The sequence below is a fragment of the Phalacrocorax carbo genome, chromosome 14, assembly GCF_963921805.1.
Source record: "Phalacrocorax carbo chromosome 14, bPhaCar2.1, whole genome shotgun sequence".
NCBI classification, from domain to species: Eukaryota; Metazoa; Chordata; class Aves; order Suliformes; family Phalacrocoracidae; genus Phalacrocorax; species Phalacrocorax carbo.
The window spans coordinates 11,040,703-11,068,547 of NC_087526.1; the positions used below are offsets into that span (position 1 = coordinate 11,040,703).

The following is a 27,845-nucleotide window of genomic DNA, read 5'->3' on the forward strand; positions in this document are numbered from 1 at the left end:
GCGGCGGGCGGCGGCGGGCGCGGGATGGCGGCGCTGGGGGCGCTGGTGAAGAAGGCGTGGAGCGTCCGGCGGTTCGTGGTGCTGCTGTGCGCGCCGCTGGCGCTGGTGCCCGTCCTGCTCAGCCTGCCCCCCAAGGTACCCGCGCCCGGGCACCGGCGGGGGGCACGGGGCGGGGGGGGCTGGTGGGGGGCACGGATGGAGACCACCGGCCCTGGAGCACGGACAGGCGGCCCCGGCTCGGGCTGTCATCCAGGGCTGCGGACTGGGGACACCCCGCTGCGGGTCACGGAGCAGAGGACAGCGACTGGGGGGGCGCTGATTTGGGACACAGATGGAGGGGCTCAAACCAGAGACACAGGCTGGGGGGCACCCACCGACCCGGGCACACTCACTGGGAGACACCAGCTGGGGTCACGGACCGGGAGTGCAAACTGGGGACGCTGATGTGCGGCAGGGACCAAGCGTATGGATCAGAGGTTCAGGCTGGGGGCACGAACGGCGGGGCACAGCCCTGGGGCAGAGCCTCGGTGCCCTGTCCCACCTTGCTCCTCATCTCCTGCCTCAGCCGCAGCAGTATTTGGCCCTCACGAGGCCACCCTGCTACCTGCCAGGGTTCCCCCCCAGAGGGAGGGCACTGCCAAAGCCGGCAGCCTGCAGCAGCTCCTCACCCATCTCCAGCCGTCTTAGAGTGCGAATGGAGGGGGCATCCGGGGGTTGTTTTAACTTTTTAGGGGGAGGAAGGAATAGATAGCATGAACTGTATTTATGTTGCTTATATAGATATTGGGAGGGATAAGGAGCCTCTGGTTCAGAATCAGCTCGAACTAAGTGGCCCTAACTAGGACTTCTTGCAGATACGTAGCTGCCTTATTGTAGTTTTTATCAGTAGTTCTTAAAGGAGAGCTGGGGAAACTGAGGCAAAGCAGGTCCACAGCCAGCATCACCGAGTGAGGTGTTTGCAGAGCTACGGTGGAAGGAAAGTGCCCGGGGCTCTGAGGCTGCCCAGCGTTGCTGTCCCAACCCCTTTGCTAAGGGAGTCGCACTGGGTAGCGGTGTGGGCAGGGAGAGAGGGATGCTGCAGGTCTGGAGGTGACCATGCAGCAGGGTTCGTGCTGCAGGCCTGGGGAATGCAGGGGAGCCGCAAGTGCCACCTGTGCTGCTGCGGGCAATTCTTGGTGGGGACCTTCAGTGCTTTGTCAAAAAAGGCTTTGCGAGTAAGATATTTGTGTTCTGTAGGTGTGGAAAAACTGGTCTCCGGGTAAGGTTTGGGCTCTGGCATGTGTGTTAGGCTGCACATTCAGCAACCTGTGGCAAAATTTTAGAGACTGGAGGATTTTTGCAGCTGTCCCATGTACGCAGCTCTCGCGCACCAGGAGGTCCGAGCCTTGGGTGGAAACACACGGGGCAGTGAAGTCACTGGGAAATTTTGTGCCATTTACTTCTTTATGGTCAGGATTTCACTCTTGCGCTCTGACTCAGATCCATTTGAGAATGACTTTGTTTACATCAGAATATAAGTGACATTTGTCCTTAGTGATTGTAGAATGATTCAGATGCTTTAAGGACACGAAGATGACACCTCCACCTGTATAGTGCTTGTCTGGTGAAACCTTTACATTGAAGATAGCAAAATAAATCTCCCAAATAATAACTAAAAAATAGAATGGCCGTTGCTTTATTTAATGACGCCATATGTTAAAAGAGAAAATTCTTTGTATTTAATCTCCCTTTTTTTCTATTTTGTGTTATTGGTTCTTAAGAGGAATATACTACGTGTTTGCCTCAAATAGCAGAAAGCACATGGCACAACAGGTACTTAATTCCTTTGCAGATTCATAAGTAGCTAATTATATTTGTACATTCATTTACAGTAGCTGAACAAGAGACTTGAATTATATTTAATAGTATCTTGTTTAAATTTGGCACTTGTAAAATCATGAGATATGGTTAGAGGGTGAGGAGACGCACCGTACACTCAGCACGAGCTTGTGCCTGAACTGCGCAGTGTTTAACTGTGAGAATAAACCACAGAGAACCTGGCACTGCGCTGCAGAAAAGCCTTTGATCCAGATGCTCTATGTACTGGTGGAAGTGTATAGTGTTACACAGGCTGTGTAAAGATTTGGGTTTCCAGGAAAGGGATTTCTCCACATGTACAAACGGAAAAAAAAGTCTCTGCTGGTGTGTGCTGTTCACAGCTGCTCCACTCCTGCAGTGTGCTGGTAGCGCGCTCCTGGGTGCGACCCTCAGAGGACCTCATGCACAGTCCAGTATGATCAATGCTGTTTGATTAAAGAAAAACTGGTGATGGGAAAGTGGAAGCGTTTGCAGCTGAGAGGGTGAAGGAGCTGCGGGGCAGCTGTGCGTGGGGAAGGAGAGGCACCGACAGAGCTGACTGGCCTGCTCGCCTTAGTGATCTGTTCTTCATTTTCCATGGGCACTAAATGCATTACAGTTGCTAGCAGTGAGACTGGCTGGTACCTGCATTGGTTGCTGTCAAAACTCTGATGTTCAGGTGGCTGTTCACCATTGCAACGTTTCAGGCGAGCCCGACTGCAGCTTCACCAAGGTCTCCTGGAGTTTGGCATAGGGGCGAACGCGTAGCTGTGGGCTACTGTACAAAATTGTATCTCTCCATGCTCAGGGGTCAGTGATTCATCTCGAGTTTCAACACGAAATTGTCTTTCACTTGTTCAGCAAGAAAGGGAACTTGCTGTTGCATCAACACAGGATTAAGTTCTGATGGCTGAAGCTTGCTTGAGCGCCAGAGCCACAGGGGGCTGCAGGAGGGGAAGGGAACAGGTTACACTTTTAACCACAGTGTAAAAACACCAAGGCGGGAATAGGTGAAGGCTCAGCAGCAGGGTCTGGGATGGTGGAGTTTGGAAGTTATCCTGGTGCGTGATGGGAAATCTGTGCCCTCAGCTGCACCGCTCGGGTTGGATGGTTTTTCCTGACACAGGACTTGAGTCCAGCCTTGCGCTCTCCTGGGCAGCCAGGTCGCGAGAGCTGCTGCAGATGTTCAGCAAGCTCCACCTCAGAAGGAATTCAACTGACTGGGCTGCTGCTGGTGTTACTGAGAGGCTGTCCCAGGCAGGGCACCCACAGAAAGCAGGCTAGGGCAGGAGGAGCTCCTGGGTGTAGTGCAATCATTGTAGCAACCTTGATGCTACTCAGTACTTGCACATCTGGAGGATGGGAGAGTTGTATGAGCTGGAAAGCCCCGTGTCACTTCTGGGATGGTCAGTGTGTGACCCTGCAGGGTGTTACAGAAACTGGTAGGAGGTGAGAAGCAGTGAGGCTCAGCCCTTGTTAGTCTCAGGATGAGGTTTCCCTTGTGAGAAGGCATTTTACAGGCACCTCTGCAGTACTTTCCTGCTCTGGGGATGCTAAAATCTGTTCCTGTGTCATGTCAGCATTTACCTTCTCCCCACTGGGATGCTCAGCAATTTTAATCTCCCAAGGTACTGGAGCCATAAGGAGCTGCCTGGACTTTGGTTTCAAGAGCAGCATTTCACTTAGATCTGGAGACCAAGAAATCATGACCTAAAGTTGATGTAACAGAGAAGCACAAATAGGATGTGGCTTCTTGGATTAGTGTGGACTTCTAAGTGACACGCTGTGGTCTGGGTGCAGTGGGCTTTCCAGTGAAATCTGCACCTAGGTAACATCTGCCTGGAGACACAATCCTTTGAGAAAAATAATCTGTCAAGTCTGGCCTTGCTTGTTGCTGATGAACAGCAGCATCCATATATGCAAGCTGCTATTAAAGCCCTCGTCAGCTGTCACCCTGCAGTGGTTCTTCTCCAGATCTCTGTGTGAGCCCTTTCACAGAGGGACGATGTCAGGGCTGGCACTGGTGCTGACATCACATTGATAGCCCTTGTTTTTATTTGATGCCCTTTGTAGGTTTCAGTCGTGGGGAGGGAAACTTGCATAAGTGGTTTCGTCTGCAATCTCCTTTCTCTATATAAGAGAAATTAAATTTCTGCTTTGTGGGCAGGATTGCTGAGACCTCAGGGCGTGCTCCCCAATCTGTGGCTGGAACAGTGACTCGTGCCTGGAACAGTGACTTGAGTCCATCACATAAAACAGCTGCAGGAAATGCTCTGTGTGGACCTGCTTCCCAGGAACCAGTTCTCTGCGCAAGGGTCTGTGTGTCACCTCCTGCTCTGGTTGCTGCGTAAATGGCTGAATGTTTGTCCCATGAGTGGAAGTGCCTGCGACCCCCCTGCTCAGAGGGCTGTGAATGATTGCAAAGAGCTCAGGCAGGGCAGGAGGGGCTGGAGGAACTGTTCTGCTGGAAGGGGCATGGGGGCACTTTTAATGAGCTGTGCAAAGAGCTTGTTCCAACAGCTTCTAATGAACTCAATGTCTACAGCCTCTTGGCTTGGTAACAGCTGAGGCAGCCAAATCTGCTAAAAGGAGCTCTGAGCAGACAAATAGGGCCCAATGCCTTCAGAAAACAGATTTGACTTCCTCAGTGGCCATAGAGCAATTTAAAATTAACTTGAATGTAATGAGTCCTCCTTATTAGAACAAGGAGACTTTAAGACTTCCAGAAGAAAAATGACATTCCTTGCACTTGAAAGCAAAGAACATGAACCGTCTCCAAACGAAGGCACTGTGGGGAAAGGGGGTGATGCAAATGTAGGTGAGTGGGGTGGTGGGCTGGGAGCGGGGTGTCCTGGGAGGTGGAGGGGAGCTGGATCCTGGGCTGGAGAGCAGAGCAGGAGCATGGGTGGGGAAAGAGGTGGCACTCAGGAGAGCAGCTTGGCAGGTGAAATAAATGGTTGTAGCCTGATTACATGTTTCATGCATGAAGTCCATCTCTGTTATGTACATGCTTGGTGACTTAGACCAATTTCACAAAACTGAAAGCAATGATCAGTTAAAAAAACAAGAGGAAGAACTTCAATGAGGAAAGAGGGTTGATAACTGGAAGTAGGGTGACTACATTTACCTTATGCACTGTGAGCTTCAGTCTGGAGAGAGAGCAAGCCTGGCAAAGAGCAAGCTGGCCAGAGAGGAAGCGAAAGCAGCAATACTTAGGGGAAAAGGGAAGTTGACAACAGTCAATATTAATTGGAAGCTAAGAGCCATAAAGACATGAAAAGGGATGAGAAAGAATTGAGGAAGAAGTCCCTGGACAGGGTGTTGAAGGCGGTGAATGGCGTTTCGAGTGTGTGGCACAGAAGGAAACTGACCCATGGTAGTCTGTTGCCAGATGGACAATGCAGAAAAAGCCATATGCAGTGAAGCAGTTTTTGTTCTGTACTCAGGAAAGTGCTTGTAGTACAGTCCTATATCACAATTTGTCTGATAATGAAATATTTTTTATTGCCACAGTAACTAAAGGGAAATTAAAATACTTGCATCCAACCCTGCCTACTTTAAAAACTACAGGTATAGGCAGCTTCCATACAAGAATTTTATAAGAACTGCCTGAGGAGTTTTGTGAAGCAATAAACCAGGTGCATTTCTACAAGCCCCAGAGCAGATGGAGATCACTGGGACCACTGGCTGCAGGTCAGGCTGATCTGGAGTCCCTCTTGGCATGCAGATTCCAAAACAGGGCTTGAGATGGCAATATGTAATTAGTTGAACACAGTTACCAGACTGGCTACCCACAGCCAAGAGGGTTAATGTGATATTTGTGTGTATGGACATCTGAAAGTTGAGTGAGAGCAGTGAACATCTACCAGGTTGCTATTTGCTGACGTTGCGGCTTTTGCCAGAAAGCCCCTCCAGTCTGGCTTCCACAGCTCAGAAATGGCTTTGGCAAATTGGAGAAGTCTCAGAATGAGTAAAGGACTGGAAAACAGGCCATGCAGTGAAAGGCTGTGTGAGTTCAACCTATTTCTTTCAAAGAATAAAAAGTCAAGGAGTAACTTGATCACTGCCTTGAAGACACATCCATCATGAGCAGAGCTTGGAGAAGGGTGGCCCAGGCTAAGGAATAAAGGAAGAGCATAAAGATGCAGAGGACTGAAGCTGGCAGATTGAGATTGTCACAAGATAATGTTAAGAGTGAGGTTAATTAGTCCTAGGAATGACTTGCTAAACTTGTTGTGGGTTCACCATCACTGAAAATGTTTCTTTTTTTCTAATCAAATATGGTGGATCTATCTTGAAAACAAAACGAAACCCTGATGCTGAAATGGAGGTTCAAAAGGGGAGCCCTGTTAACCTCGCACAGCATGTCAAATCATCACACTGTGCTGTTATAGCTTCACAGTCCATGAATGTTTGAAGATGTAGGATCTGTCGCTGCCTCCAAGAGACAGTGTGAGCCTCAGACCTCTGAGCCAGGAAAGTTTTTCTCTAAGATGTCCATTTCATTTTTGTCATTAGTTTCCTACCTGATCTTGGTCAATTTGCTTACTTTCTTTGAGATTCAGCTGTCTTGTTTGTAAAACAAAGAAATCGATACTGTTTTTCTGCCAACTACAAAATACTTCAAGAAGTTTTAATAAAAGTGTTTAATAAGCTTTGTGTCTTTTTAGCATAACACCAGAGCAAAATATCTTCCCTGCCGCTCTTACAGCTTGTGTCCCTGTGTTACTGGCCCCTTTCTAGCCACTCTGCAAATACCCAGTGGGAGCAAAACAACTCTTCTGGCAGGAAGGCTGGTAAACAGGGCTTGGTTTATGTCCAGATTACATAATGTTTGCAGGAGCTGGGTTAGGAATCAGATTCACATATCCATCGCGTTGGAGAACAGGCAGTGGGACCGAGATGGCCAGTAGCACAGTCGCAGCTGCAACATGAGAACAGTTTATGAGTGAGATGCTAAAAGCCACTGGTACTTTTTTGTAATGAGTAGTTCTGAGTATCACAGATAGGATGTTCCTTTGTGATGGTAGTGGGATAAAAGGGCTTGGAGAGCTCCAGTTCCAGCCAGAATATCTACTGGTATTGGGATCGAGGTCCTGGAGCAGCCCTGTCGCCTGTCTGCCACTTGTTTGCCTGGTCATAGGGTGGAAGGGTAATGAGGAGAGCCTGTGTGTGGGTGGTAAGGCCGTGATGACCATCTAACATGCAAAAGTTGATGGAGTTGGCAGTGCCTTTGGGAAGCTGCCTGGGACTGGTGGAGAACAAGGTCCAGCTGAAGCTTCTGGTGTCCCCTTTCAGGCTGGGGGTGGGGACTGGTGACTCGTGCATGCCTGTGCCTCAATGCTATGCCTGGTCGAGCCAGTTCGCCTTATCTAACCCATGTTCCCTGCCAGCACCTCCTTTCCCTGGGGCACCTTATCTGCCCTTCCAGGAGACCTGCACTCTCCAGCTCTCCGACCCAAGGGAGACTAGCCTGTGGCTTGGCTTCCTCTGCCATAGCCTAGCAGGACCCCCAGCATGGAAAATCCCCGGTGCTTTCAGTGCAGTGAAGACAGAATCTGTTTCTGGAGGGGCAGAGGTCGTTCCCAAGGCTCTTGAGCAACAGGAAGGAAGGCTGCTGTAGTCCAGAGCCACCGAGCTCTTAGAAATCATTAAATGGTTATAAAATTAACCCAATCACAAGACAAGACCCATTTTAAAGTTCGTATGTGCTACCATTTTCCCTCCTGAACTTTGATAGACTTATTTTGAAAAAAATAAAACCAAAGCTGCAGGTTGGTGAGAGTAGCCTGACAGTGACACAGCAGGGGATCAAAGGATAAAGATCATGTGGGGGTGATGGTGCTGCATGCAGCGGTGTGGGCAGCCGTGGCCATCTCCCTAAAACACCATCCCTCTGACATTTGTTGTTTGCATGCTAATCAAACTTGCTGGGCACCGGGAGCATTAGTTAATTAACATTTGCAAGTTATCTTTAAACCAAAAACCTTTCAATTTTATTTAGAGTTTGGTTCAATTTTATTAATGGGTTTAGGTTTTTTATTCTGGGGAGTGCGTGCTCCATATCTAAGTTATTCTGAAGTGGTCTTGTTCCTCTTTTGTTCAAAGATTGTCCTATCTTAAGTGAAAAACTTGGTTACTATAGGTGCAATTTATTCTCTTCTGGGGTAGAATAAGTAGGATAAACAATACTACAGCTTTCTTTTTAAAGTGGTTTGCTGTTGATCCATGTAGGTTTCAAAATTTTGGGAAAACCGTCCATACAGTATTTTTCTGCCCTGTTTCAGTTTTGCCCCTTGACTTATGATCTTGCAATGAAGATTAGTTATTAGATTTATGCTGTGTTTCATTGCAGTGTTTTCCAGAACATTTTCTATACACCAGAGCATAAATATCCCTTACTTATAATCAGTTTTCTAAATCATACTTGATCTATTTCATCAAGTCAATTACAGCCTTCATTGATACGCTCTCATATCAAGGCATTGTTAAATATTTTCAGTTGCCCTACCCCTGTAGAGGCAAAGTGTCTTTATTTTTGAAGCTGACTCTGGTGCAGCTTTTCTTGCAGAAGACTGAAGAATATTTTGCCAGTGGGAGAAAATAATTATTTATATGGCCTTTAGAGATCAAATGGAAAAGGGCTTAATGAGAGCAAAGCTATTTCTTTGCTATATAAAAAGAGCCAGCGTAAAGAGAAGTTATCAGTTGCCACAGAAATGAAATCACTAATCTAGTGTGCAAATATTTTAAAACATGATTCTTTATTTTTGCAAGATATAGTACTGCCAGGTTTGTGGCTCTTGTCCTGCTGGTTTGGAGGAAGTGAAGCCGTAGGGAGCTTATGGGAACTGCCAGGTGCCAGGGCTGAGCCCTGGGAATGTAAAGGGTTTACTTCACAGTATCTTGCGTGTCATTTTACTGGTATCTAAAATTAGGACTGCAAATGGTCTTTAAATCCAGATCTTGGGAACCTCATGTGAAGTGGTAGTTCCTCTGTGATTAATGTATTAAAAAATCAAAGCAAATTACTCTCAGTTCTGCGATATTTGTGTTTCCACATGCACTGAAGCACTGGAGCTTTACTAGCAGAACTGCTTGTGAAATGCAAAGCTCGAGTGCTAAAAGCAAATCAGAAATTCTGTCATTCTTGCCACTTTTCAAACACTCACTACAGATGTATTGAATGATAAATTCATATGGATTTCAATTCGCTCAGCTTTATGCACCCAGCAGGGTGTCAGGGTAGATTCTGCTCTTTGGCTTTCTTAATAACCATGGACAGTTTTTATCCTCAGTTTGTGGGTGTGTTACTGGGCTGGTGTCTGCTCTAGGAGCTTGGGGACAACCACATTCAGCTAAGGCCTGGAGTGGGTTTTTTGCAGGTAGCCAGGCAAATCGTGGCTCCTTTGTACCTGCTCTGGTGCCCTGCTGCACGGTCAAGTGCTGCAGCTGAGACCACGTTATCCCCAAAACGCAGCTCCACCCGGTTCCCAGCCCACGCTGTTCCTGACCCAGCCACGGCACGGAGCAGAGCTGCCAAAGTCCCAGCAAGCCCGGCCCTGGGTGCAGGGGAGGAAGGTCCAAGTGGAGAGACAGAGGTGCCTTTGAGTAACAATTCGACCTGTCCAACAGGATGGAAAGGAGTAGTAAAATAAATAGTTCTGTGGCTTCCAAATGACTCTCGGCTGTTATTTATAGCGCTGCGGGCACGCTGCCCCATGGTTACTGACAATATCCCTGTTCAGCATCGCCATGACCAAGCCCAGCTCTGCGCTGGGCTCCCCCCTGCCCCCCCGGGGCTCTCCCCTCCTGGGCTTGGAGCCGTTCTCCTGACTTCTTTCCGTTACTCGTTATTTCAGCCGTGGCTGCCATGACAAATGGCTTTGGTCTAGTTTGTGCCTCCTGGGCAGATGAATGAATTCACGCTGCAGTGCGGGGGCGCTGGGTTTCTGCCAGCCTTGGCTGAGGCTGGGGAGATGCTGGGCATGGGCGAGCTCCCTGCCCTCAGGAAGCGGTGTGACACCAGGGCACTTGATTTACTGATTTCCGTAGGGACTGGGACGGGTTGCCATGGAATGGTTTCTTACAGATCTCTTGGGAGATTCTGACCAAAGAAAAGAAATCTTTCTGTGTGCCTCTTATTGCAAGTGTGGGGACTCGATGCATCCATCTCTCAAAGCTGTTTTTCCATAGCCATGTAAAGTGTGGTCTGTGGAAATTGGAGAGAAACCACAAACATTAAGTGTAGCGGGGTCAGATATTGGGACATCTAAGGATGTTAGGAGCAGTGCCTTCTGAGGATTAGCACCCTAATTCAACATTCTGGGACAGTTCCTGCTCTCCAGAACTTCCTTGGTTGATGCCCCAGTGCATTCCCCCCTGCAGCACATGAAGCCCTGGCAGTCAAGGAGGATTTGGGTTTTGCTGTGGTCTCAGAGGACCAGTGTAAGTCCTGAACACCTACACAATGTAGAGGGGGAAGATGTTGCACTTGCTGGAAATAATTTGGGAGAAATACTGTATCCTTGAAGGAGTAATTGGTGCATTTTTCTTGTCTGAGTGTCTCCAAGTGAAAAGATGTCTCTCTAATGCCACATGTCTTACTTTTCCTCTCTCCTTCTTTACAGGAAGGAAGATGTCTCTATGTGATCCTGCTGATGGCCCTGTATTGGTGCACGGAGGCGCTGCCATTGGCTGTGACGGCTCTGCTGCCCATTGTCCTCTTTCCCTTCCTGGGGATCCTCCCATCTAACAAAGTTTGCCCACAATATTTTTTAGACACCAATTTCCTCTTCCTCAGTGGTTTAATCATGGCCTCGGCCATTGAGGAGTGGAATTTACACCGTAGGATCGCACTCCGGGTCCTCATGTTGGTGGGAGTCCAGCCAGCCAGGTGACTATGGGAGCAGGGGCATCTCCATGGGGGATGTGAGCTACAAGCGCTCAAGAAGCAGCGCTGCTGTGGTGGGCCGTGATGCGAGTGTCTCCCATACCAGGGGGCTGTCCACACCCCCTTTTCTCAAGCCTACTGAGTTTATTCAGCTGTTTGCCTTTGCTCAGAGGCCAGCGGAGCACAAGGAGAATTGTTTGGTTCGGCCCCATATTTGCGCTCCATCCAGTTACAGGATAGTTACAGAAGTCCTTTTGCTATTAGTTTTGTTATCCCTGCACGTGAGCTTTTCTTCCAACAGCTATAATACATCAGAGAACTTGCCAAACTGAAGAAATTCAGCTTTTCCTTTTTTCTCTCTTCCAGACTTATTTTAGGGATGATGTTGACAACGTCTTTCCTGTCCATGTGGTTAAGTAATACTGCCTCCACTGCTATGATGCTTCCAATTGCAAATGCAATTTTAAAAAGCCTCTTTGGGGAGAAAGACACATCTAAGGATATGAACAGGGAAAATGAAGAAAACCAAGGTAATTGAGACAGGGCAGTAGTATAAGCCAGCTGAGGTCTGCCCTGCTGCCATCAAATAGGCCCCATTTTATTGACTTCACTGGCACAAGTACCACGTTTCTTAGCTGCAGCTTGATCTCAATGCTGGTCCCATTTTAATACACACGTTATTACTGTGGTGGAAGAGTGTTGGCATAAAACTCCCTTTTATCCTGCCCCATCCTCCTGTCATGCAGGAGGCAATGCTTATGATTTGTCTGGAAAAAAACCGTGAAGTGGTGATGCCCAGCCAACCTGCTCCATAAACCTGCTGCACAAGCCGCTCTGTGGGCATTCGTAGGGTCGCCTCGCTGCGGGGATAGCCAGAGCCAGGGAGGGCTGTAGATAGTAAGCCTGTGCAGACGAGTGCTATGTAGTGGTGTGTTGCTGCAGGGACAGGCAAGGGACTGGCCAGGCAGCGAGAGCAGGGCAAGGGTGAGGACAGCGGCCCTCCTTGGCAGCACACAGGGCTGACTGTGCTCATGAACAGGTGGGTTTTCCTCTTGTTTTCCTGTTTCTTTCCCCATGAAACCAGAGCCTGAGCTGGAGGAGAAAGGGAGGATGAAAGAGAAGGCTGGCAAGTTAAATACCTATTCATAAAGTGTTGTGATTTCCCAGCTGGAAGCTACTGCTTGATGTTATTCCTGAGCAGGTCGTGGACAGGCTGGGTCAGGGGTATGCAGTCAGATAAAGGTCTTCCTCCAGCCCTCTCTTCACAAGTCATTTACCTGGAGTTTGGGCTTCTGGCAGGCAGTGATGAGAAAGAGCAAGACAGAAATGAAATAATGAAGTCCCCTTTGCAGGTATTCCTGAGAGTTGGAGCAGGAGCCACGGCTTCTTTCTTGCACTAGTTAGTAATTCTTCTGCCCCTATGTTTTAAAAGCAATGGCTTTTTGGTTGCCACTAAGTCCTAAGGCAGAAAAATGAGTCCCCAGAAGAAGACTCAAACATTTGCATACTCTAATAAAGATATAATTAATAATTCATCAGTAATGTCGAGCAATCATGAGATATTTGCACTCCAGTGTGCTTTATCACGTTTGCTTTATGAATTCTTGACTGTTCACATCTATTAAAATCAACCCCACTGACTTCTTGCTGTAAGTTCTTATTCTGTAGAAGCATTGTGTTTTGTCAGTCTGCTTTTAACCTTCTTGTCCCCATCCTCTGAAATGATTTGACTGTGTAGTTGTGACTGCAAATACAACAGAGTTCAGGAACACAAAATCAAGATCGCTGTTGTCCTAGACATTGGCAAGCACAAAATTAATGTCCTTACACAAACCTTACAGTGGTGAGAGAGGCCAGACCAGGCAAAGGGACAGGCATACAAGTAGAAGAATGAATAAAGTGATGCTTTGCAAATATCATGTGATGGCGTGATGATGTATTTTTCTTTTGAGGTAGAGACTTATAAAAGTAATAAATGCAAGTGAAGGAGGAGTCATCCACAAAATGTACAACAACAAAATGCTGTTTTTCTTGAAGACTTTTTATTTGAACTTTAGTGTCCCAAGGTAGACTCATCCTTTTTCTAAAATCTTTCTGAATGGATGAGAAAAGCTGAGTTCATTGAAGGAAGCCCTAAACACCTAGGAGTGGAGACGTGAAGGTGAGCTTTCTGCAGGGGGTTCCTGTCTGTTGGGTGTTACCTGCAGTCAGGGCTGGTTTCACATCTCCGATGGGGCTGTTGCAGTTAGTTCTTTCACAGAGCTGATGAAACCTGGCTGAATGTAAGGAACAGGCATTTGAGAAAAAGGTATACTATTTCATAGTTTACTTAATTTTTATAATCTAACTGAATTGTAATCTGTGTTCCAAAAGAGACAGGCAGATTTATTTGCAAAGGGGACTGTAAGTGGAAGCAAACTTTCACAATGGCATATGATAAGGTCAGTTTGCAAATCTGCTTGGATATGCTTTAATAACACGGTAGTAGTGTCCAGGAAGCTAAAAAATACTTGAGTGGCTAAAAAAAATATTAAAAATATATTGAAGAATATGTAGCATGTAAAAGCATTTGATTTGCTGAAGAAATCTCAACATGTGTATGAAACAAGCTTTGTGAAGGGCTTTGCTTACACACACGGTGCCAGAATTGAAATGATGTCTGATCGGTTGGTCACACTATTTTGCTGATTAGAGAACTTCAGGGTTGCAACCACTTATGAGCCATATGCTCAACCATATGGGCAGCATGTTATAGATGAGTAAATATTTGCATGCTTGTGTCATTGATAGCTAAAATTTTGTGTAGTGTTTTGTTCATTTTGATGCTATTGGCTACTGATGGAAGAATGCAGTTAGATGAGCTTTGGCAGCTGAAGTCCCAGCTGGTTCTTGTTGATCGAATCAGGGTTATAAACAACACCAACAGGATTTTTTTCAACTTCCAGAATTTTCCTTTTGGAGATGGGTTATAGATTCCCTACAATTCTGTCTGACATCTCCAGCGATAGGTGTGTGACAGGTTGGAAACCACTGTGCTAGTGAGCCTGACCATCTCTCCTGCTCTCTGCCCACTAACCCATCTTTGGCAATATTTCATTCCTCTGAGCAACTTCAGTATCTCCAGGTAAAAATCAGGAGAAAATATTTCCATCTTTTTTTTCCTGCATCAAGACCATCTTCTGCAAATTCAAGATAAACTGCAGTCAGTGCCTGAGGTGTTTCATTGTGTCACAGACCTGGAAATGATGTCTTTAAAGGGGCAGGTGGGAAACATGCATTTCTGGACACCGCTGCCTGGTTTGGCTGCCTAACCCCAGTCTGCGCTGGCAGGGTATGGCCCCAGCACTGCTGCCTGCACCCCTTCATGGGTGAAAATATTCCTTCTCAGGCCTTTTCAACTTTTTAGAAACAATACCAATGTCATTAAAGTCAAACTTTTCCAGGACAAGCCTTTCTGCCTCTAAGGTATACAAGGTATTTGGGTGAAATGGCCACTGAATCCTTCTCATGCTGCTTCGTGAGAGGTATGTACCTCAGTGGTCTTTGGCCTCTTCTGACTTACAGACCTGTAACAATTTTCAGCTCCTTTTTACAAGTTTCATAGGAAGCTTGCTCAGCAGCAACTCTGGTTTTCCTTTGCACAGTTGCTTTTTGCAGACCTTCCTTGAGAGGTAGCTCACCGATGGTCCCAGCAAGATGGGGTGGGAGTTTGGGCTTAGCAGGGAAAAAAATTTGAAAAATGTTAAGGGGTGGAATGAAATATGTCTGTTTGCAGAGCCAGCACTAGGCTTGAGGGGGATGGCAGTGGTAAGAGGCCCTGGGCTAAATGTGTTGGGGGATCAGCAGTCAGCCATGGGTTAATGTTCGTCCTTCTAATTACATCCCTTCATCTCATCATTGTTGGGATGAAAGCTCAGTATGTGTGCGTCCCAGCCAATTAACTCCAATTCAGTAAATTAGTGATGCAGAAAACATGACTTTGCAAAACTCCTTGGTTCACTGAGCTGGAACAAGCTCCATGTCTTCAGTGCACGTGTGAGTGAGTCCAGAGACTTTGTCCACTGGCCCCTCTCCATGCACTGCTTTCGGTTTTCAGTGCACACATGAGTAGAAGAGGATCATGGTTTGGACTGAGGAGGGATGCAAGGAAATTTGGGGACTGATGGGGTGGCAGTGGCAGGAAATGGGCTCTGCATGCAGTGGTTTGCAGAGCCCAGGGAGATGCAGGGGCACAGGCCTCTGGACCCAAAAATGTACAAAGAGCCTAGGAAAGGCAGCACAGCCAGCACTGATGGGGAAGGGCCATCTGGGCTGAAGGTGGCTGAAACTCTCAAGTACTCCAGTCCTAAGGAGGACTATGGAAAATGGGGTTTAATGGCACACGTCTACTCCCAACCTCAGGTCAAGCCACGAGCCAGAACAACGAATGCCACAGGCCTTAGTGTGACATCTGGTAAAAAAGAGTGATTGTATTGCATTTCTGTCTTTTGATTTCTGAATGTGTATGGTAGAGTGGTGTACATGCCCCATTTTACTGCTGAAGACAACACTGGTCATTCTGGTCCAAATATACTCTTTCCCCAAGGGCTCCTGAGTCCTGCTTATGTTCCCTGTGTGGTGATATGGAGGACAGTGAGGCAGAGCCCGTGTGAAATATGCAGGAGGGTCCCTGGGAACTGGGTACGCAGCAGAGTGCTCCCCAGAGTGGCCCTAAACTTGTGTTGGGAACCAGTCTCTCAGCCTGCAGGGTCTGTCATTTATGGAGGGAATGATGGGCTTGAGAATGGTCCTTGCTGTCAGGGTGGATTTCAGAGGACCTGTTATGAAGCCTAATCCCCAAATGTTCCCCACTCTCATCTTTGAAGAGCAAATTACAGCTTTACAGTGACTTTGTGCTAGGTGTCTTCAGGGGTAAAATCCTCATCTCTTGGGCATGGAGCTCTGTGGCAGGGAGTGCTCCTCCTGTACCTTGGGAAACTTGCCTTACAGATACATCAGGCCCAACAGTTTTTCTTCCTAAGAATGTGCTATGGTTATGCCCCCCAAAAACCCCACCCCAAACCCAAGAGTTGACAAGGGACAACCTGAAACTTCTGGTTGTGTTAGAGGATCCCAGAGTCCAACCAGTGGCAGTAGTAAAAGGACCAAGTGCTTCTAGGTGTCAGAGGAGAAGCTGGGTGCTGCGATGGGGCTGGAGTGGTGGCAGGAGGAGACGGGCTCATTCATCCCTGCCTGGCACTCCCGCTCCTGTCCCCGTCCCCGTGGCATGAGCTCACCCTTTGTTTGCACAGGCCCTCCTCTGTAAATGGCAGTTGTTTCCTCCGTTCCTCTGTTTGGTTCAAGGAGAATTTTCTAGATGCTTTGAACTGTTTTAAAGTCCTAATCTTTCTTTTTCAGCATCTTTACAGCAGAATAAACTTTACACTGTACCAACTGAGATGCAGTTTCTGGCAAGTACTGAGGAGTAAGTTAACTATAAAGTTTGTATTAGAGTTGAGAGAGAGAATTATCCCCTGAGCTAGACCAAGTTTTAGGAATTTGAAATTCAATCATTGAAATGTTTTGATTATATCAAACATCCCAATCATTAGCAGCCTGATGATAGAAGCCCTCCTCTGTGTGTCCAGCATCACTCTGCGTGTCCAAATCACTGCAGAGATTTTCCAGCCACTCTGAAATGGTAGCCAGAGGTGTATCCTGCTGGGGAGTTGTGCCTTGGTTTTCTTAGGAACGTCAAATGCATGATGCCAGTGATGTAAAACCCACCAGGATTTACACGCTGGTGATGATCGTGCTTTGATAACAACGATGGGAAGGAAGCACCTTTTCAGGAACAGATGTTTCTTTCCTTTCAGTGCTATCAAAATTTTTTTCTCCTTTTAGCAGTCCTGTGGACTTCATGCTAAGTGTTACAAGTTGCTGAGGGGCTGGGTAAGGCACGTGTACCCACAGTTCCTACAGATGGGTTCTTAGGGTGCTCTGCCCTCTGCAAGGCTGCTGGTCCCACATGGCAGTTCACCAAGCAGACCCCTCTGCTGCACTGAGCTGCTTAGGTGTCCTTGAGGACAGCATTAGCTTGGATTTCCAAAAACTGGGAATTTTCCTTCTGTCAAGGCTCTGAAGTGGTTGCGCTGTATTTAAACCAGGGCTTTCACTGGATTCTCTTTTGGACTATTTTAAAGCAAAGATCTGATGGAAGAGAAGGAGATTGCCAGTGATGGTCTCTCAGACTTAAGGAAGGAGGAAGAATACAAAACAAATATATGGAAAGGTTTCCTCATCTCAATCCCATACGCGGCCAGCATCGGAGGTACTGCAACGCTGACGGGAACTGCACCAAACCTCATCCTTCTGGGACAGCTGAAGAGGTATGGGAGGCCATCCTGGAGAGCCCTGTAAATCCTGGAAAACAGAGATGTGTTGTCCATCCTTGTAGGAAATTCCCTTCCGCGCTGAGAACTAGTTTGGAATATTTATGCCCTTCCAGAACGTTTTGGGATACTTTGTGAGCAGATGAAAGCAGAGAGTGGTTTCATCAGCCTTAGCTGTAATAAGCAGGTTTCTAGCGTACCCGTCCGGGCTGTCAGCCAAAACGGTGCATATGTGTTTCACCTTACTGATGCTCTTAATCCCATTGAATTTAATGGGACTTGACTACATGCTTACAATTAATCTGGTAACTGTTTTGATGAAACAGGCCATGTAACATTTTGTGAGCAATTAGATCTGCTGCTGTATTGTAGAAAGACTTCTGGCCTGTTTTCTTAGTCATAAAAGATGCCTCCTATGTGCATAGGAATGGGGATTTGTGCCATCCTAAGTGCCTGCAGGTATTTCTTAACTTTGCTGGCTTCTACAAGTAGCATATTCAGTCTCTCCTAGGCATGTGCAGCATCCCTGTGAGGGTCATGGTTGACTCTCCAGAAGTTACTGTAGCAGGGTTTAATCTTATGTGTCCAGGAGCGTCATTGTATGAAAGTGTCAGCCTACCTGGAGAGAGAGACTTTCAGGTCTTCCCTAGCAGGCTTGTGCACTTGGGCTGGGCAAGCTGTGGGTGGCAGGGTGGCCTGGGGGGGGTTGTCCCAACCCAACGCTCCCCAAATCTCCTAGCGTCCAGAAAAATGCTAATGCACACCGAGGAACAGTTTTTAAATGCACACGGACAAATTTGTGGGATATTTTGCTGCTAATTTCAGATGTTTGTTTACCCTTAAACTGAAGGGTTGTTTTTCCTTCTTGAATTAACTTGCTTTTTCCCGTTTGCTTAGTTATTTTCCAGAATGTGATGTGGTGAACTTTGGTTCTTGGTTTATGTTTGCATTTCCTTTAATGCTGATTTTTCTTCTCCTGGGATGGCTATGGATCTCCATCCTGTATGGAGGTATTAACCTGAGGTAAGTTTATATTAACTATACATGTACCTAGCCTGGTTACACCAGCATTGTGAAATAATTGTTCTTCATGATTCTCGTACTAAATCTATGATATCACTCAGGATCATCTCCTGGATGGTGCGCAGTTTCATGACTGACTTCAGGATGCTCATGCTCTAACAAGTCATCTGTTTTTAAGAAGCTGATATGCAAAAGGAAGGTTTTAAAAATATCTCAGTTACATATACTTTATCTAACTGAAATACATATGTGTACAGAGTATTTATTATTTATTTATTCAGTTAAACATGCAGTTTTTAAAGGTTGTTTTACTGCCTGACCTGGGCCTGTGAAGGTCAGTGGCAGATTTTCACTGACAGAAGGAAAAGCAGGGTCAAACTTTGAAGACCAGCATGAAATCTTGGTTCCCTTGGAATTAGTAGCAAAAATCTAATAGAACATAAAAAAGCCAGGATTTGTTCCTGGGGCAGAAACTTGGGTTTGGAACGGATTACTTCACAGCAGGGCTTAATTTTACAACAACGTGTTAATCTGTAACTGAGAATAACATGTTTTTCCAGTAAATCTTTGCTGGATACATGCAACCCCCAGTGTACACTACTTACAATGGTTGCAGCATTGCCGTGCTGGCTCGTTTGGAGCCCTTTTCCCTTCTTCTCCCTTCACACTCTCATACGTGATAGTAACAAACTCACAGTCCTCCTTCCTCCAGGGACCATACAGAATTTCTGATATTTAGAAAAGTCTTTGTTATTTTGAGTTAAAAATGCAAAGGGGGGGGGGGGGGGGGAGGCGGGAACAGGTGTCCAAATATTTACATTTTCTCAGAGACAGGAAAAAATCAATAGGAAAGTTTCAATCCTGAAAATGCCAAATGCCGGTCCTTAAATGGTTTGTGGGGCTTCACGGGAGGCTCTGCGTGCTGCTGTGGGATGCTCTGTGAGCTCGCAGCTGCTTATACCTGTGCCACTCTGCATCGCGTGCCCAGGGCTTCCGTGATGTAGAGCCCGAAATCCCGCGTCCCATGGTGAGGGCTGGGGCACGCCCTGGCATCCTGCTGGCATGGCCCTGGATGATCAGGTGAGGGAAGAGGTAGCTGTACTGGCCAAAGCCCCTGGCAAAATGCAAAATTGCTCTTGTGCTCGGAGAACGTGATGCTTTTTGTTTTGTTTGGCTCATCTCTGTCAGCACAAAGCCTGGCTTTATTGGGATAGCTGGGTCAGCGCAGATACCAGTATTCCCCAGTGGCGAGGTGCCTCGGAAGAGACATTGCAAAGCTGGACAAGTACAGCTGAGTGTCTGCAGGAACTTTTTGGGCTGCTTTGGCTGTAACGACTTGAGGATAGTGGCTAGACTTTCTATGTGTGCAAGTCCTTGGTGTCTGCAGCACAGTACAGGCAGCTGGACATCACTGCAGTAGCAGGTCGGCTTTGCTTGAATCCAAAAGGCTTAGGTATAGGCTGGGTGAGCTGAGATGAAGCTGCCATTAATAACACCCCGCCAAAAATAAGAAATTAGAAGGGCCAGGTATATCTACTTGAGGTCCAGGAACTTCTGAGTGATCAAGTATTCATCAACATAGAAGATCCAGCCACAATGTCCCTTTTAAACAGTGAATGAGTTAAGGAACCGCAGGCACTGTGGTGCCAGACGGATGCATCTCATACAGAAAGTTGTGGTTTGTAGGTTTAATCAAGGTCACAGTCAGGGTTAGAAACCAGGTTCAGCAGCATGGGATGTGATGGGACATGAAGTGCAAGATACGAATATATCACTTGTATGCACATACTACAAAGGAGCAAACGGTGTGCCGTCAGCACTGCCGGGCTAAGAGGCTTAGCCAGGAGCACATTAACATTCCCAGGCAGTTAGAAATTCCGCACATTTTTGTTGATCCTCAGCAGCATCTGGGATCACCCAGGAAATTGCAAGTGACTTGAGAAATGAAATGACAGATTCATTTTTTGTCACCTCTTCCTAGTTGTTCTGCCCAAGTAAGTGTCTGCTAGAGATGAGGAAATCCTGCAATGTTGGGGCTTTCTTTTGGCAATCGCAGCTCATGCTGGAGGAATATAAATGAGAGGAAACTTCCTAACCTCTGCAGGGTCTCCTTTGTACGAACACAGAGAGAAAGGATATATAAAATAGGGCCTTATTGCCTGTATCTGCACCAGAGACCGTCATCATCAGTCTTCATGATTTGAAGATAATGCAAACTGAGCCACCAGAGATGTGCAGCTCTTTGAAACTTGCAGAGGAGGCACTGCAGAAGTACACCATGTCATGCATATGGTGCATTAGAAAATGCAGTATTTACTATTGCGTCAGTTATGTTAGAGGCATTTAAAGATATAACTGTGTTTCTTGGCAGGGGCTGGAGAACAAAAAAGTCAAATATAAGAGTGGATGCAGAAGCCCGAGCCAGAGAAGTGATAAAGGAGGACTATCAGAAACTGGGTCCAACAAAGTGAGTCATAAAGTCAGGACTGAAATGAAAAAGAAATCAAGTGGGTTGGAAATGTCCTGTCTTAAGAGTGGAGAACTGGGAGAAATAGAGTTTTTTAGAAGAAAATGAAACAGATGTTTCCACTCAGAGTGTTTATAACCTGATGAAGTTTGCTTTTTGCATGCTCCAGCCTCTCCACCTTGACTAACAGGAATAATTGCAAATAGCAACTTGCACTCAAATCTTCTCAAGAACAAAGTTCGTATTATAGAGTGAATTCACACTGGGTTGTTTAATTACTGTTTGTAATTTTTCTACTCCAGGGACAAACCCAATCCTATGTGCATTATGTACAAACCAACACAGGCTGAATTTTGAAGGTTTGTGCATACCTGCTGTGCAAAGAAGGCTGATGAAGCATACGATAGATATGAATTTGCTGAGAAGGCTGATGAATCATACGATAGATATGAACAATACAGATTGTGGATACACTTTAAGAAAGCTTAGTAGCTGCTCAAAGAAAGTATATGGAAATAAGTCAGATCCATGTCATGGAATACCTGATTTTTTCTGAATAAGTCCTTCAACTGTATTAGTCAGGAGAAGAAAGCACAAGACAAGTTTCTTAAAGGTCTTGTCTTCTGGAAAAAAGCTTGGTGCAAATTGCAATGATGGGGATCATATTTTGGATAAAGGAACCAGCAGAAAGAAAGATGAGTTTTAAACTCATGAGAAATGCCAAAAAAGGGGGAAGCAGGAAAACTTGAGTGTCTCCAAGAATCAAACCCTAGGTATGTCTGACCAGCCACTGATATTCTGGGCAACCAGGGCTAGTGCAGGTTTTTGAAACTGTAGGTCTTAACCTTGAATGGTCTGTGTTTCTCCACCTCTAAAATAATATTTTCATACTCACGGGGATGCTGTGAAGATTCAGTGATGTTTGTGTCATGCTATCGACATTGTAATTATTGCTGTTGTGTGGAAAATGGAATGGCTCTTCAAAGACAATTGCCTGCGCCTGTGCAGTAAATGAAAGAAATTGGTTTGTTTGTTCCATTCAGTACATTATCAAGCAGCCTGCAAAATGTCTCTGAAAGAATCAAAGTCCCACTTTGAGGTCTAGGAGTGAGAAAGTCCATTAAGCCATGCTCTACCAATTTGATTAGCAAACCCATAACTTAAAATCAATGCAAGTGGCCTCTTCCCAATGGCTTATATTCCCTTCCTTGCTCTTGGAGAGATTTTAAACAGTGTTTTAAGGCATTGTCTTGGTTAAATCTTGACTTCACCGGAGTCAAACCTCATACTTAGCAAATGATATTGCCATTTGTTTGTTATGTGTCTAAGGAATACTGTTTAGGTTTTGACCTTGAAGTTTGCTCCTGCTGTCTCATATATGATTTGAATCTCAGCCATCCTTTCATATTGCTTGAACTGGTGTGAAACCATCCCTAGCTGACCGTGCCTTGGGGACATCCCAATCCCAGAGGGAAGCGGTAAGAGGAACGACCATGAGAGGCTGCTTGGCCCTTCCTCTGACATACCCAGAGGATCAACTTTGCATACGTGTGTTGTGACATCTGGTCTGGGCATTCCTGATGCCCGTCTTGCCTCTCCTCAATGTCTTCCAATAAGAGACAATTGCTGGCAAGTATCAGCATTTGCAAATAGACCTATAATCTATTCCAATGTTTCATTGTAGTTATTTTAAGAAAACCAGCCTAAATTCTCACCCAAGCTGCTGCAGCCTGAGCTCAATACTTGTCCCAGCTTTGATCCACCCCTTTAGCAATCAGCATTTTAACTGCATTTCTTTTCATTTTAGGTTTGCGGAACAGGCAATTTTCTTCTTCTTCTGCATGTTTGCAATCATGCTTTTCTCCAGGGATCCCAAATTCATTCCAGGTTGGGCAAGCTTCTTTGCACCAGGGTAAGATTTTATTTTCATTGCCCTGTCATATTTTTCAATAGCATTTCCAGGTTGTTGGGATTCCTGGATTTCTGATTTCATTGCTTAACACTGTTACTCAGATTTCCTGGAATAAAATAAACTGAGCTTCAAGTAGCAGAGGCAGCTTTATTATTTCTGTCTCCTGGAGGAGATGCACGAAGCCTGGTGGGAAGTTGGCATGTGTCTATCTGAGGCCATCCCTAGGGTTTTACTGTTGGGAACGCTGTTTATAGGTACATTTACAGTAGAATACTGAATTCTTTATGCAATCCACTGATTTCACTGGAGGTCTGGAGACTGAAGAGAGACAGAAGGAGCTGACCCCTTGTGCTATCCTATCTGTTTGGCAAGTCAGTGTCCCCTGTGACATCCATACCTTGGGAAGATGAATGGATATAGCAGTTGGGGAATGCTAAAGCTCAGAGAGGGTGTTGTTGTTTTTCAACAGAAGAGACAACTTTTTTGACAAAGCCCTAGCTTAATAAATGATACCTTAATACAACAAAGTACTTATGATCTTTCCCCTCATCAGTTAATAGCTCCTTACAATCAAAAAGCATGCTTAAGCTCTTTATTGGATGGAGCATGCCTTTCACCTTAGAACCTGGGCATTTTGCAAAAAAGCCCATATAAAGACGATGGTCTGGGCTCTGTCTCTTTTCCTCCCAGCGACAAGCTGGGGAAACTTGTCCTCACAGCCCCTCATGGACTGACCACAACTCTGCAACCAGAACAGCCCGAGCATCAGCGTGGTGGGGATTAGATCTTGGTTTTTATATTTGCAGAGCAGTTTTTCTAGGGGATCCAAAGCCCATCTTAGAAATGTAGCTCAACAGGGAATTAAAAAGAAAAGAACTGTGAACAACGAACATTGTTCAAACCTGATGGAAACTCATAATCTTCTTTGGTAAATCCCTGTTCTCATAAACTTTGTAATTCTACAGGCTTTTTCTTCTTACTAGTGTTTCTGCTGCATTTGGACAGGTTTATCTCAGATGCAGTTACAGGAATCACCATTGTGATTATACTGTTCTTCTTCCCTTCACAAAAACCTTCCTTCAAGTGGTGGTTTGACTTGAAAGGTGAGTAGAAGACCCCTCTGGGCAGGGACTCTGCCCTTGCCTGTGCTCTGGCAGGGCAGGCAAAGAGCAAGAGCCAAGACTATCCCACCTTGGACCTGCACCAGCCCACAGCAGCTGCGCTGGCAGTCTGGAGCATTGTGGTTTGAAGGTGCAATTTGATCATATAGAGGCTTTTTTTCTGAAGTGCCAAAAGAGGTTTAGCAGTCACTGCCCTGCTGCCGATTGCAGGAATGACTCAGTTGCTCATGTAGTTGTCGGAGATGATGCCACGGTGGGTTGAAGCGAACTGAAATTGGTGTTGGTTTACTGTAGCAGACCTGACTGTGAAACAGAGGTTTGGTTCCTGACTCCCAGACAGCTCTTGTCTGTCAGGGGTAAGCTTGAACCTCTGAAGGGCAGAGCTGGGTGAGTTGTCCATGCTCAAAAATAGGGGCCCTTCCTCAGTTCCCAGAATGATTTAGAATTTAAACTCCTAAAGCCCAAACTCTTCAGCAGGTTTTGGTACCAGGAGTCTTTTGAGATCTTGGGCCTCTGTCCTTCTGAGTAGCAATGAAATACAAATTTTAATTCATAAGCCCCTTGGAATAAGAGATGATCTTACTGTGGAGATGCAGCTGATGAAGGCCCTTTGTGGATGGTGCAGCACCATGTGGGGTCTATGGGAACAAAATACTGGCTGCTCTGAGTCATGCACATTTATTGTGTTGTCCTTATGCAGGAAGCTGTTTAATCAGGCCTCCTCTGGGTAAAATGTATGTGTCCTTGTTCAACAGAAAATTGCAGTCCCATTAGGGCATCCTGTCATATGACAGAGCTCACTTCATCATGTATCAAGAGATGGCCTTTAGGGGAGATGAGCTCTTTGCTATAAAACCCACTGGCTGTTGAATGGCAAGTGGAAAATTAATAACATCTTCATAATTCAAATGGTAGAAAATTTCCTCCTTCCACAGACTCCAATCTATTGAGGACAATGTTTGTGTCTGTTACAAAGAGAAAATTAACCTGATATTAAATGATCCTTCAAGAAAGCTTCAAAGAAAACTTTAAGTGCTAGAATTTATTTACTTTTCCTTTTTTTTTAAGATCCGATATTAAGTGAAATGATCTTTTAATTGTCTGCCTTAAGAGACTCCATATGTATATTTTAACCATCAGCAACTCATGGTTAATGAACTTCAGCACTGATGTCAGGCTCATGAGCTCATTCTGTCAGATGATGACTGACATGCTCCTCTTTGGGTGGGTGTTTGACATGGGGTTTTTCTCTTTATCTAGCACCAAACACTGAGACACAGCCCTTGCTGACTTGGAGGAAGGCCCAAGAGACAGTGCCCTGGAACATCATCTTGCTGCTTGGAGGAGGCTTTGCCATGGCAAAGGGCTGTGAGGTGAGGCCCGCCATGGCTGCCACGTTGCAGTCATCCTGCCTAACGGCGTTGGACTTTATCAGGGTGTCACTTGGGGTTCTCATTTGGCTCTGGGATTTCTGTGTTGGTGGGGTCACAACACTTGAAGGACATGTTCCTCCATTCCCAGAGCCAGCAATGTGCAACTCCTTTCAAACTGCTCACTGTTCAATATCCTGAGGACACTGCACAAAGGTGCTTGTGTGGGTCAGCAAAGGTTGTTCTAGGAAAGGATCAGTTCATGTGCAGGGATGTAGGAGCTCTGCTCTCCAGCTTGTTTGCTCTCCCCTTCTGCAGGAGTCTGGTTTGTCTGTCTGGATAGGAGGCCGTCTGCATCCCCTGGAGGGTGTACCACCTCCTGTGGCTGTCATCCTCATCACGATTGTCATCGCCTTATTCACTGAGTTTGCCAGCAACACAGCCACTATTATCATCTTTCTGCCTGTCTTGGCAGAGCTGGTAAGGTAGTCCCATGGCAAGACCAGCTGTCTCTTGTCTCTCCTGCAGATGGGCAGCTTTGTGTTGTGTCTGCGTTGGGACAGGTACCATATGCTTCTCCTGCTCCTAGGCTTCAGGCAATTTGAAATCCTTGGGAGCAACAAAGCAAGTGTCTGTAGTGTAACATGGACACTGAAGGATAACAATCCTTCAGATGTTGGCGAGATACATGATTATTAATTGCAGAGTGTGGAATAGGGCTCTGCACAGTGCACTAGCTATTTGCATTCTTTGATATATCTGCTTAAGACTCTGAATCCCCACGGTACATTTTCTGTTCCTTTCTGTTTTTCAAGGCCATACGTCTGAAAGTAAATCCCCTCTATTTAATGATACCAGGAACTATAGGATGCTCCTATGCATTCATGCTGCCAGTCTCAACACCTCCTAACTCAATTGCATTTTCTTCTGGACACTTGATGGTCAAGGATATGGTAAGTCCTTTTAGATACAGAAAATGCTGAAAACAGTCTGTGTGGAGTGTTTAAAAAAGGAATTTTCAGGAGTGTTACTAGTTCAACATGTAGTAAAGTGAAAAGACAGAAGTCTGATACTGTTCTCAGCGATGTTTGAAGGCACAGGCATACAGAAGGAGCCTGTATAAGGTCTGGCCCTGTGAAATTTGGAGCCATTGTGGCTCCAAATGGTGACAAAGCTGGTCTTGAATGTGCTCAGTATCTCCCAGACCCCGCTCCTGTTCCTGCCAGTGTCAGCAGCTCAAATTTCATAGGTTTCTGGGTGCAGGAAAAGTTCCCCAGTGCAGAGAAATAAAGCTTATGAGTTAAATTAGGCTCAGTCCCAGTTCCTGCTCACATTCCTGCGACTAAACAGATGTTAATGTTTTTGATGGATCAAAGCTTGGTAAGCATCTGCAGAATGGCCTTTGTGGGTTAAGAAAGCCCACTTAAGATGTTGCTAATATTAACGGCAATTAAGCCTTCCATTTTTATAATGTTTATGTTCAAATAGCTTCATGCTTCACATGCTGTGGATGTCCAGTCTAAACTCAACGGTTGTCTTTGTATTTTTTTTGTAGGCAAGAACTGGGTTACTCATGAATCTTATGGGAGTTCTGCTTCTTAGCTTGGCTATGAACACATGGGCCAAGAGCATCTTCCAGCTGGGGACCTTCCCTGCATGGGCCAACATCCATGCAGAAAATGCCACCTCTCTCTTGAAAGCTGTAGAAAATGTCACTTTAAGTGCACTAAATAAAATATGAACAAAGCCACCCCTGGGGAAGGACTCACTCACTTAGGACTTGGGCGCTGGAATCGTCAGAGTATGCACAGGAGGAAAGCCACATGGCTGCTCACACTGTATGGGACCCTCTGGTTTAATTTTGTTTTTAGAAATACTGGTCAGTGTCACAACATCCATTTGTTTTTCCTCTGAGATCTTTCCCCACCTTCCACAGGTACCAATCAGACTCTCCCAGAGTCCATCTGTTGTAGGTGGTTGTTAACTGGAGAACCCTGTAGGTGTCGGGCATCTTTGGGTAGATGCCTCTCCCCCCATGAAAGCTAGCGGGCTTTGCTGCTCTAGCTTCTGATACCCTACCTTGTTTTGGAGAGTAGCCCTGGGAACAGGTTGGAGCCAACTGGATTTTTTATGTGCAAGCCAATGTGAGTGAGTGTATCCGAATCTGACGGGGTGAAGGTGGCATGGCTGGGTGCTTCTAGCAGAATGTGAAGGATGGGGTCTCTTTACCATCTCATAAGTAATTCTCTCATGGAGGATGAAGACTATTTCTTCCGGTTTGTGCATGAAAGGATGATTCAGGAGATGTGTCGGTAGGGTGCGGTGCATTACTCCAAGCTTTGGGAACAGTTTTTTGCAAACATGTCCAGTGTTTTGAAAACCTGGGGCAGTAATTGCTGCCTGGTTCTTTGCAATGAGTACACAGGTGGGGGTTTGGGACCAAATTTATTTCTGACATAACTTTGGACATGGGTGGTTTTTCACCGTTGGTGAATGTGGCCAGTCTTAGGTTTGTGAGATTGACTCATGCATGAGCGACCCGCTGAGTCACTGGTCAGTGGACAAGTTGCATGGGAATATTATTGATATTGCTGAAAACAGGCTTTGATTCTTAACATCTTTTTAATTCAGATTGCTTGGGTACTTTCAATGAAAGCATTGCAAATTGACTGTGATTTTAATAATTTTACCTGATTTTTTTATTCTGTAAGAATCTAAAATAATTAATTTAAAAGATCAGCCATTAAAATAGATGGATTGAAAGATGAAGGATATGATTCTTGGTTTAGGGAAGGTGGGTGACTGGATCCCTGTGCTGGGACAGATCTCTCTGACAATGTAAACTGGTGGAG

General features: G+C 45.9%; 1 protein-coding gene across 1 annotated transcript; it reads left to right on the forward strand.

Annotated features, from left to right (window-relative positions):
* SLC13A3 (solute carrier family 13 member 3) lies at nt 1-27,756 on the forward strand. The gene is made up of 13 exons (XM_064465696.1): nt 1-135; nt 10,467-10,732; nt 11,096-11,259; nt 16,127-16,193; nt 16,912-17,097; nt 17,998-18,123; nt 20,495-20,590; nt 22,398-22,502; nt 23,508-23,605; nt 24,884-24,996; nt 25,312-25,473; nt 25,809-25,946; nt 26,549-27,756. The coding sequence occupies exons 1-13, from the start codon at nt 25-27 to the stop codon at nt 26,732-26,734; spliced, it is 1,818 nt and encodes a 605-aa protein (XP_064321766.1). The 5' UTR covers nt 1-24; the 3' UTR covers nt 26,735-27,756.
* Nucleotides 27,757-27,845: the final 89 nt, after the last annotated feature.

Coding starts and splice junctions, on each gene's coding strand:
- SLC13A3 (XM_064465696.1), top strand. CDS start 25: ATGGCGGCGCTGGGGGCGCTGGTGAAGAAGGCGTGGAGCGTCCGGCGG. Junction 136..10,466: donor TGCTCAGCCTGCCCCCCAAG/GTACCCGCGCCC, acceptor CCTTCTTTACAG/GAAGGAAGATGTCTCTATGT. Junction 11,260..16,126: donor GGAAAATGAAGAAAACCAAG/GTAATTGAGACA, acceptor TTTCTTTTTCAG/CATCTTTACAGCAGAATAAA.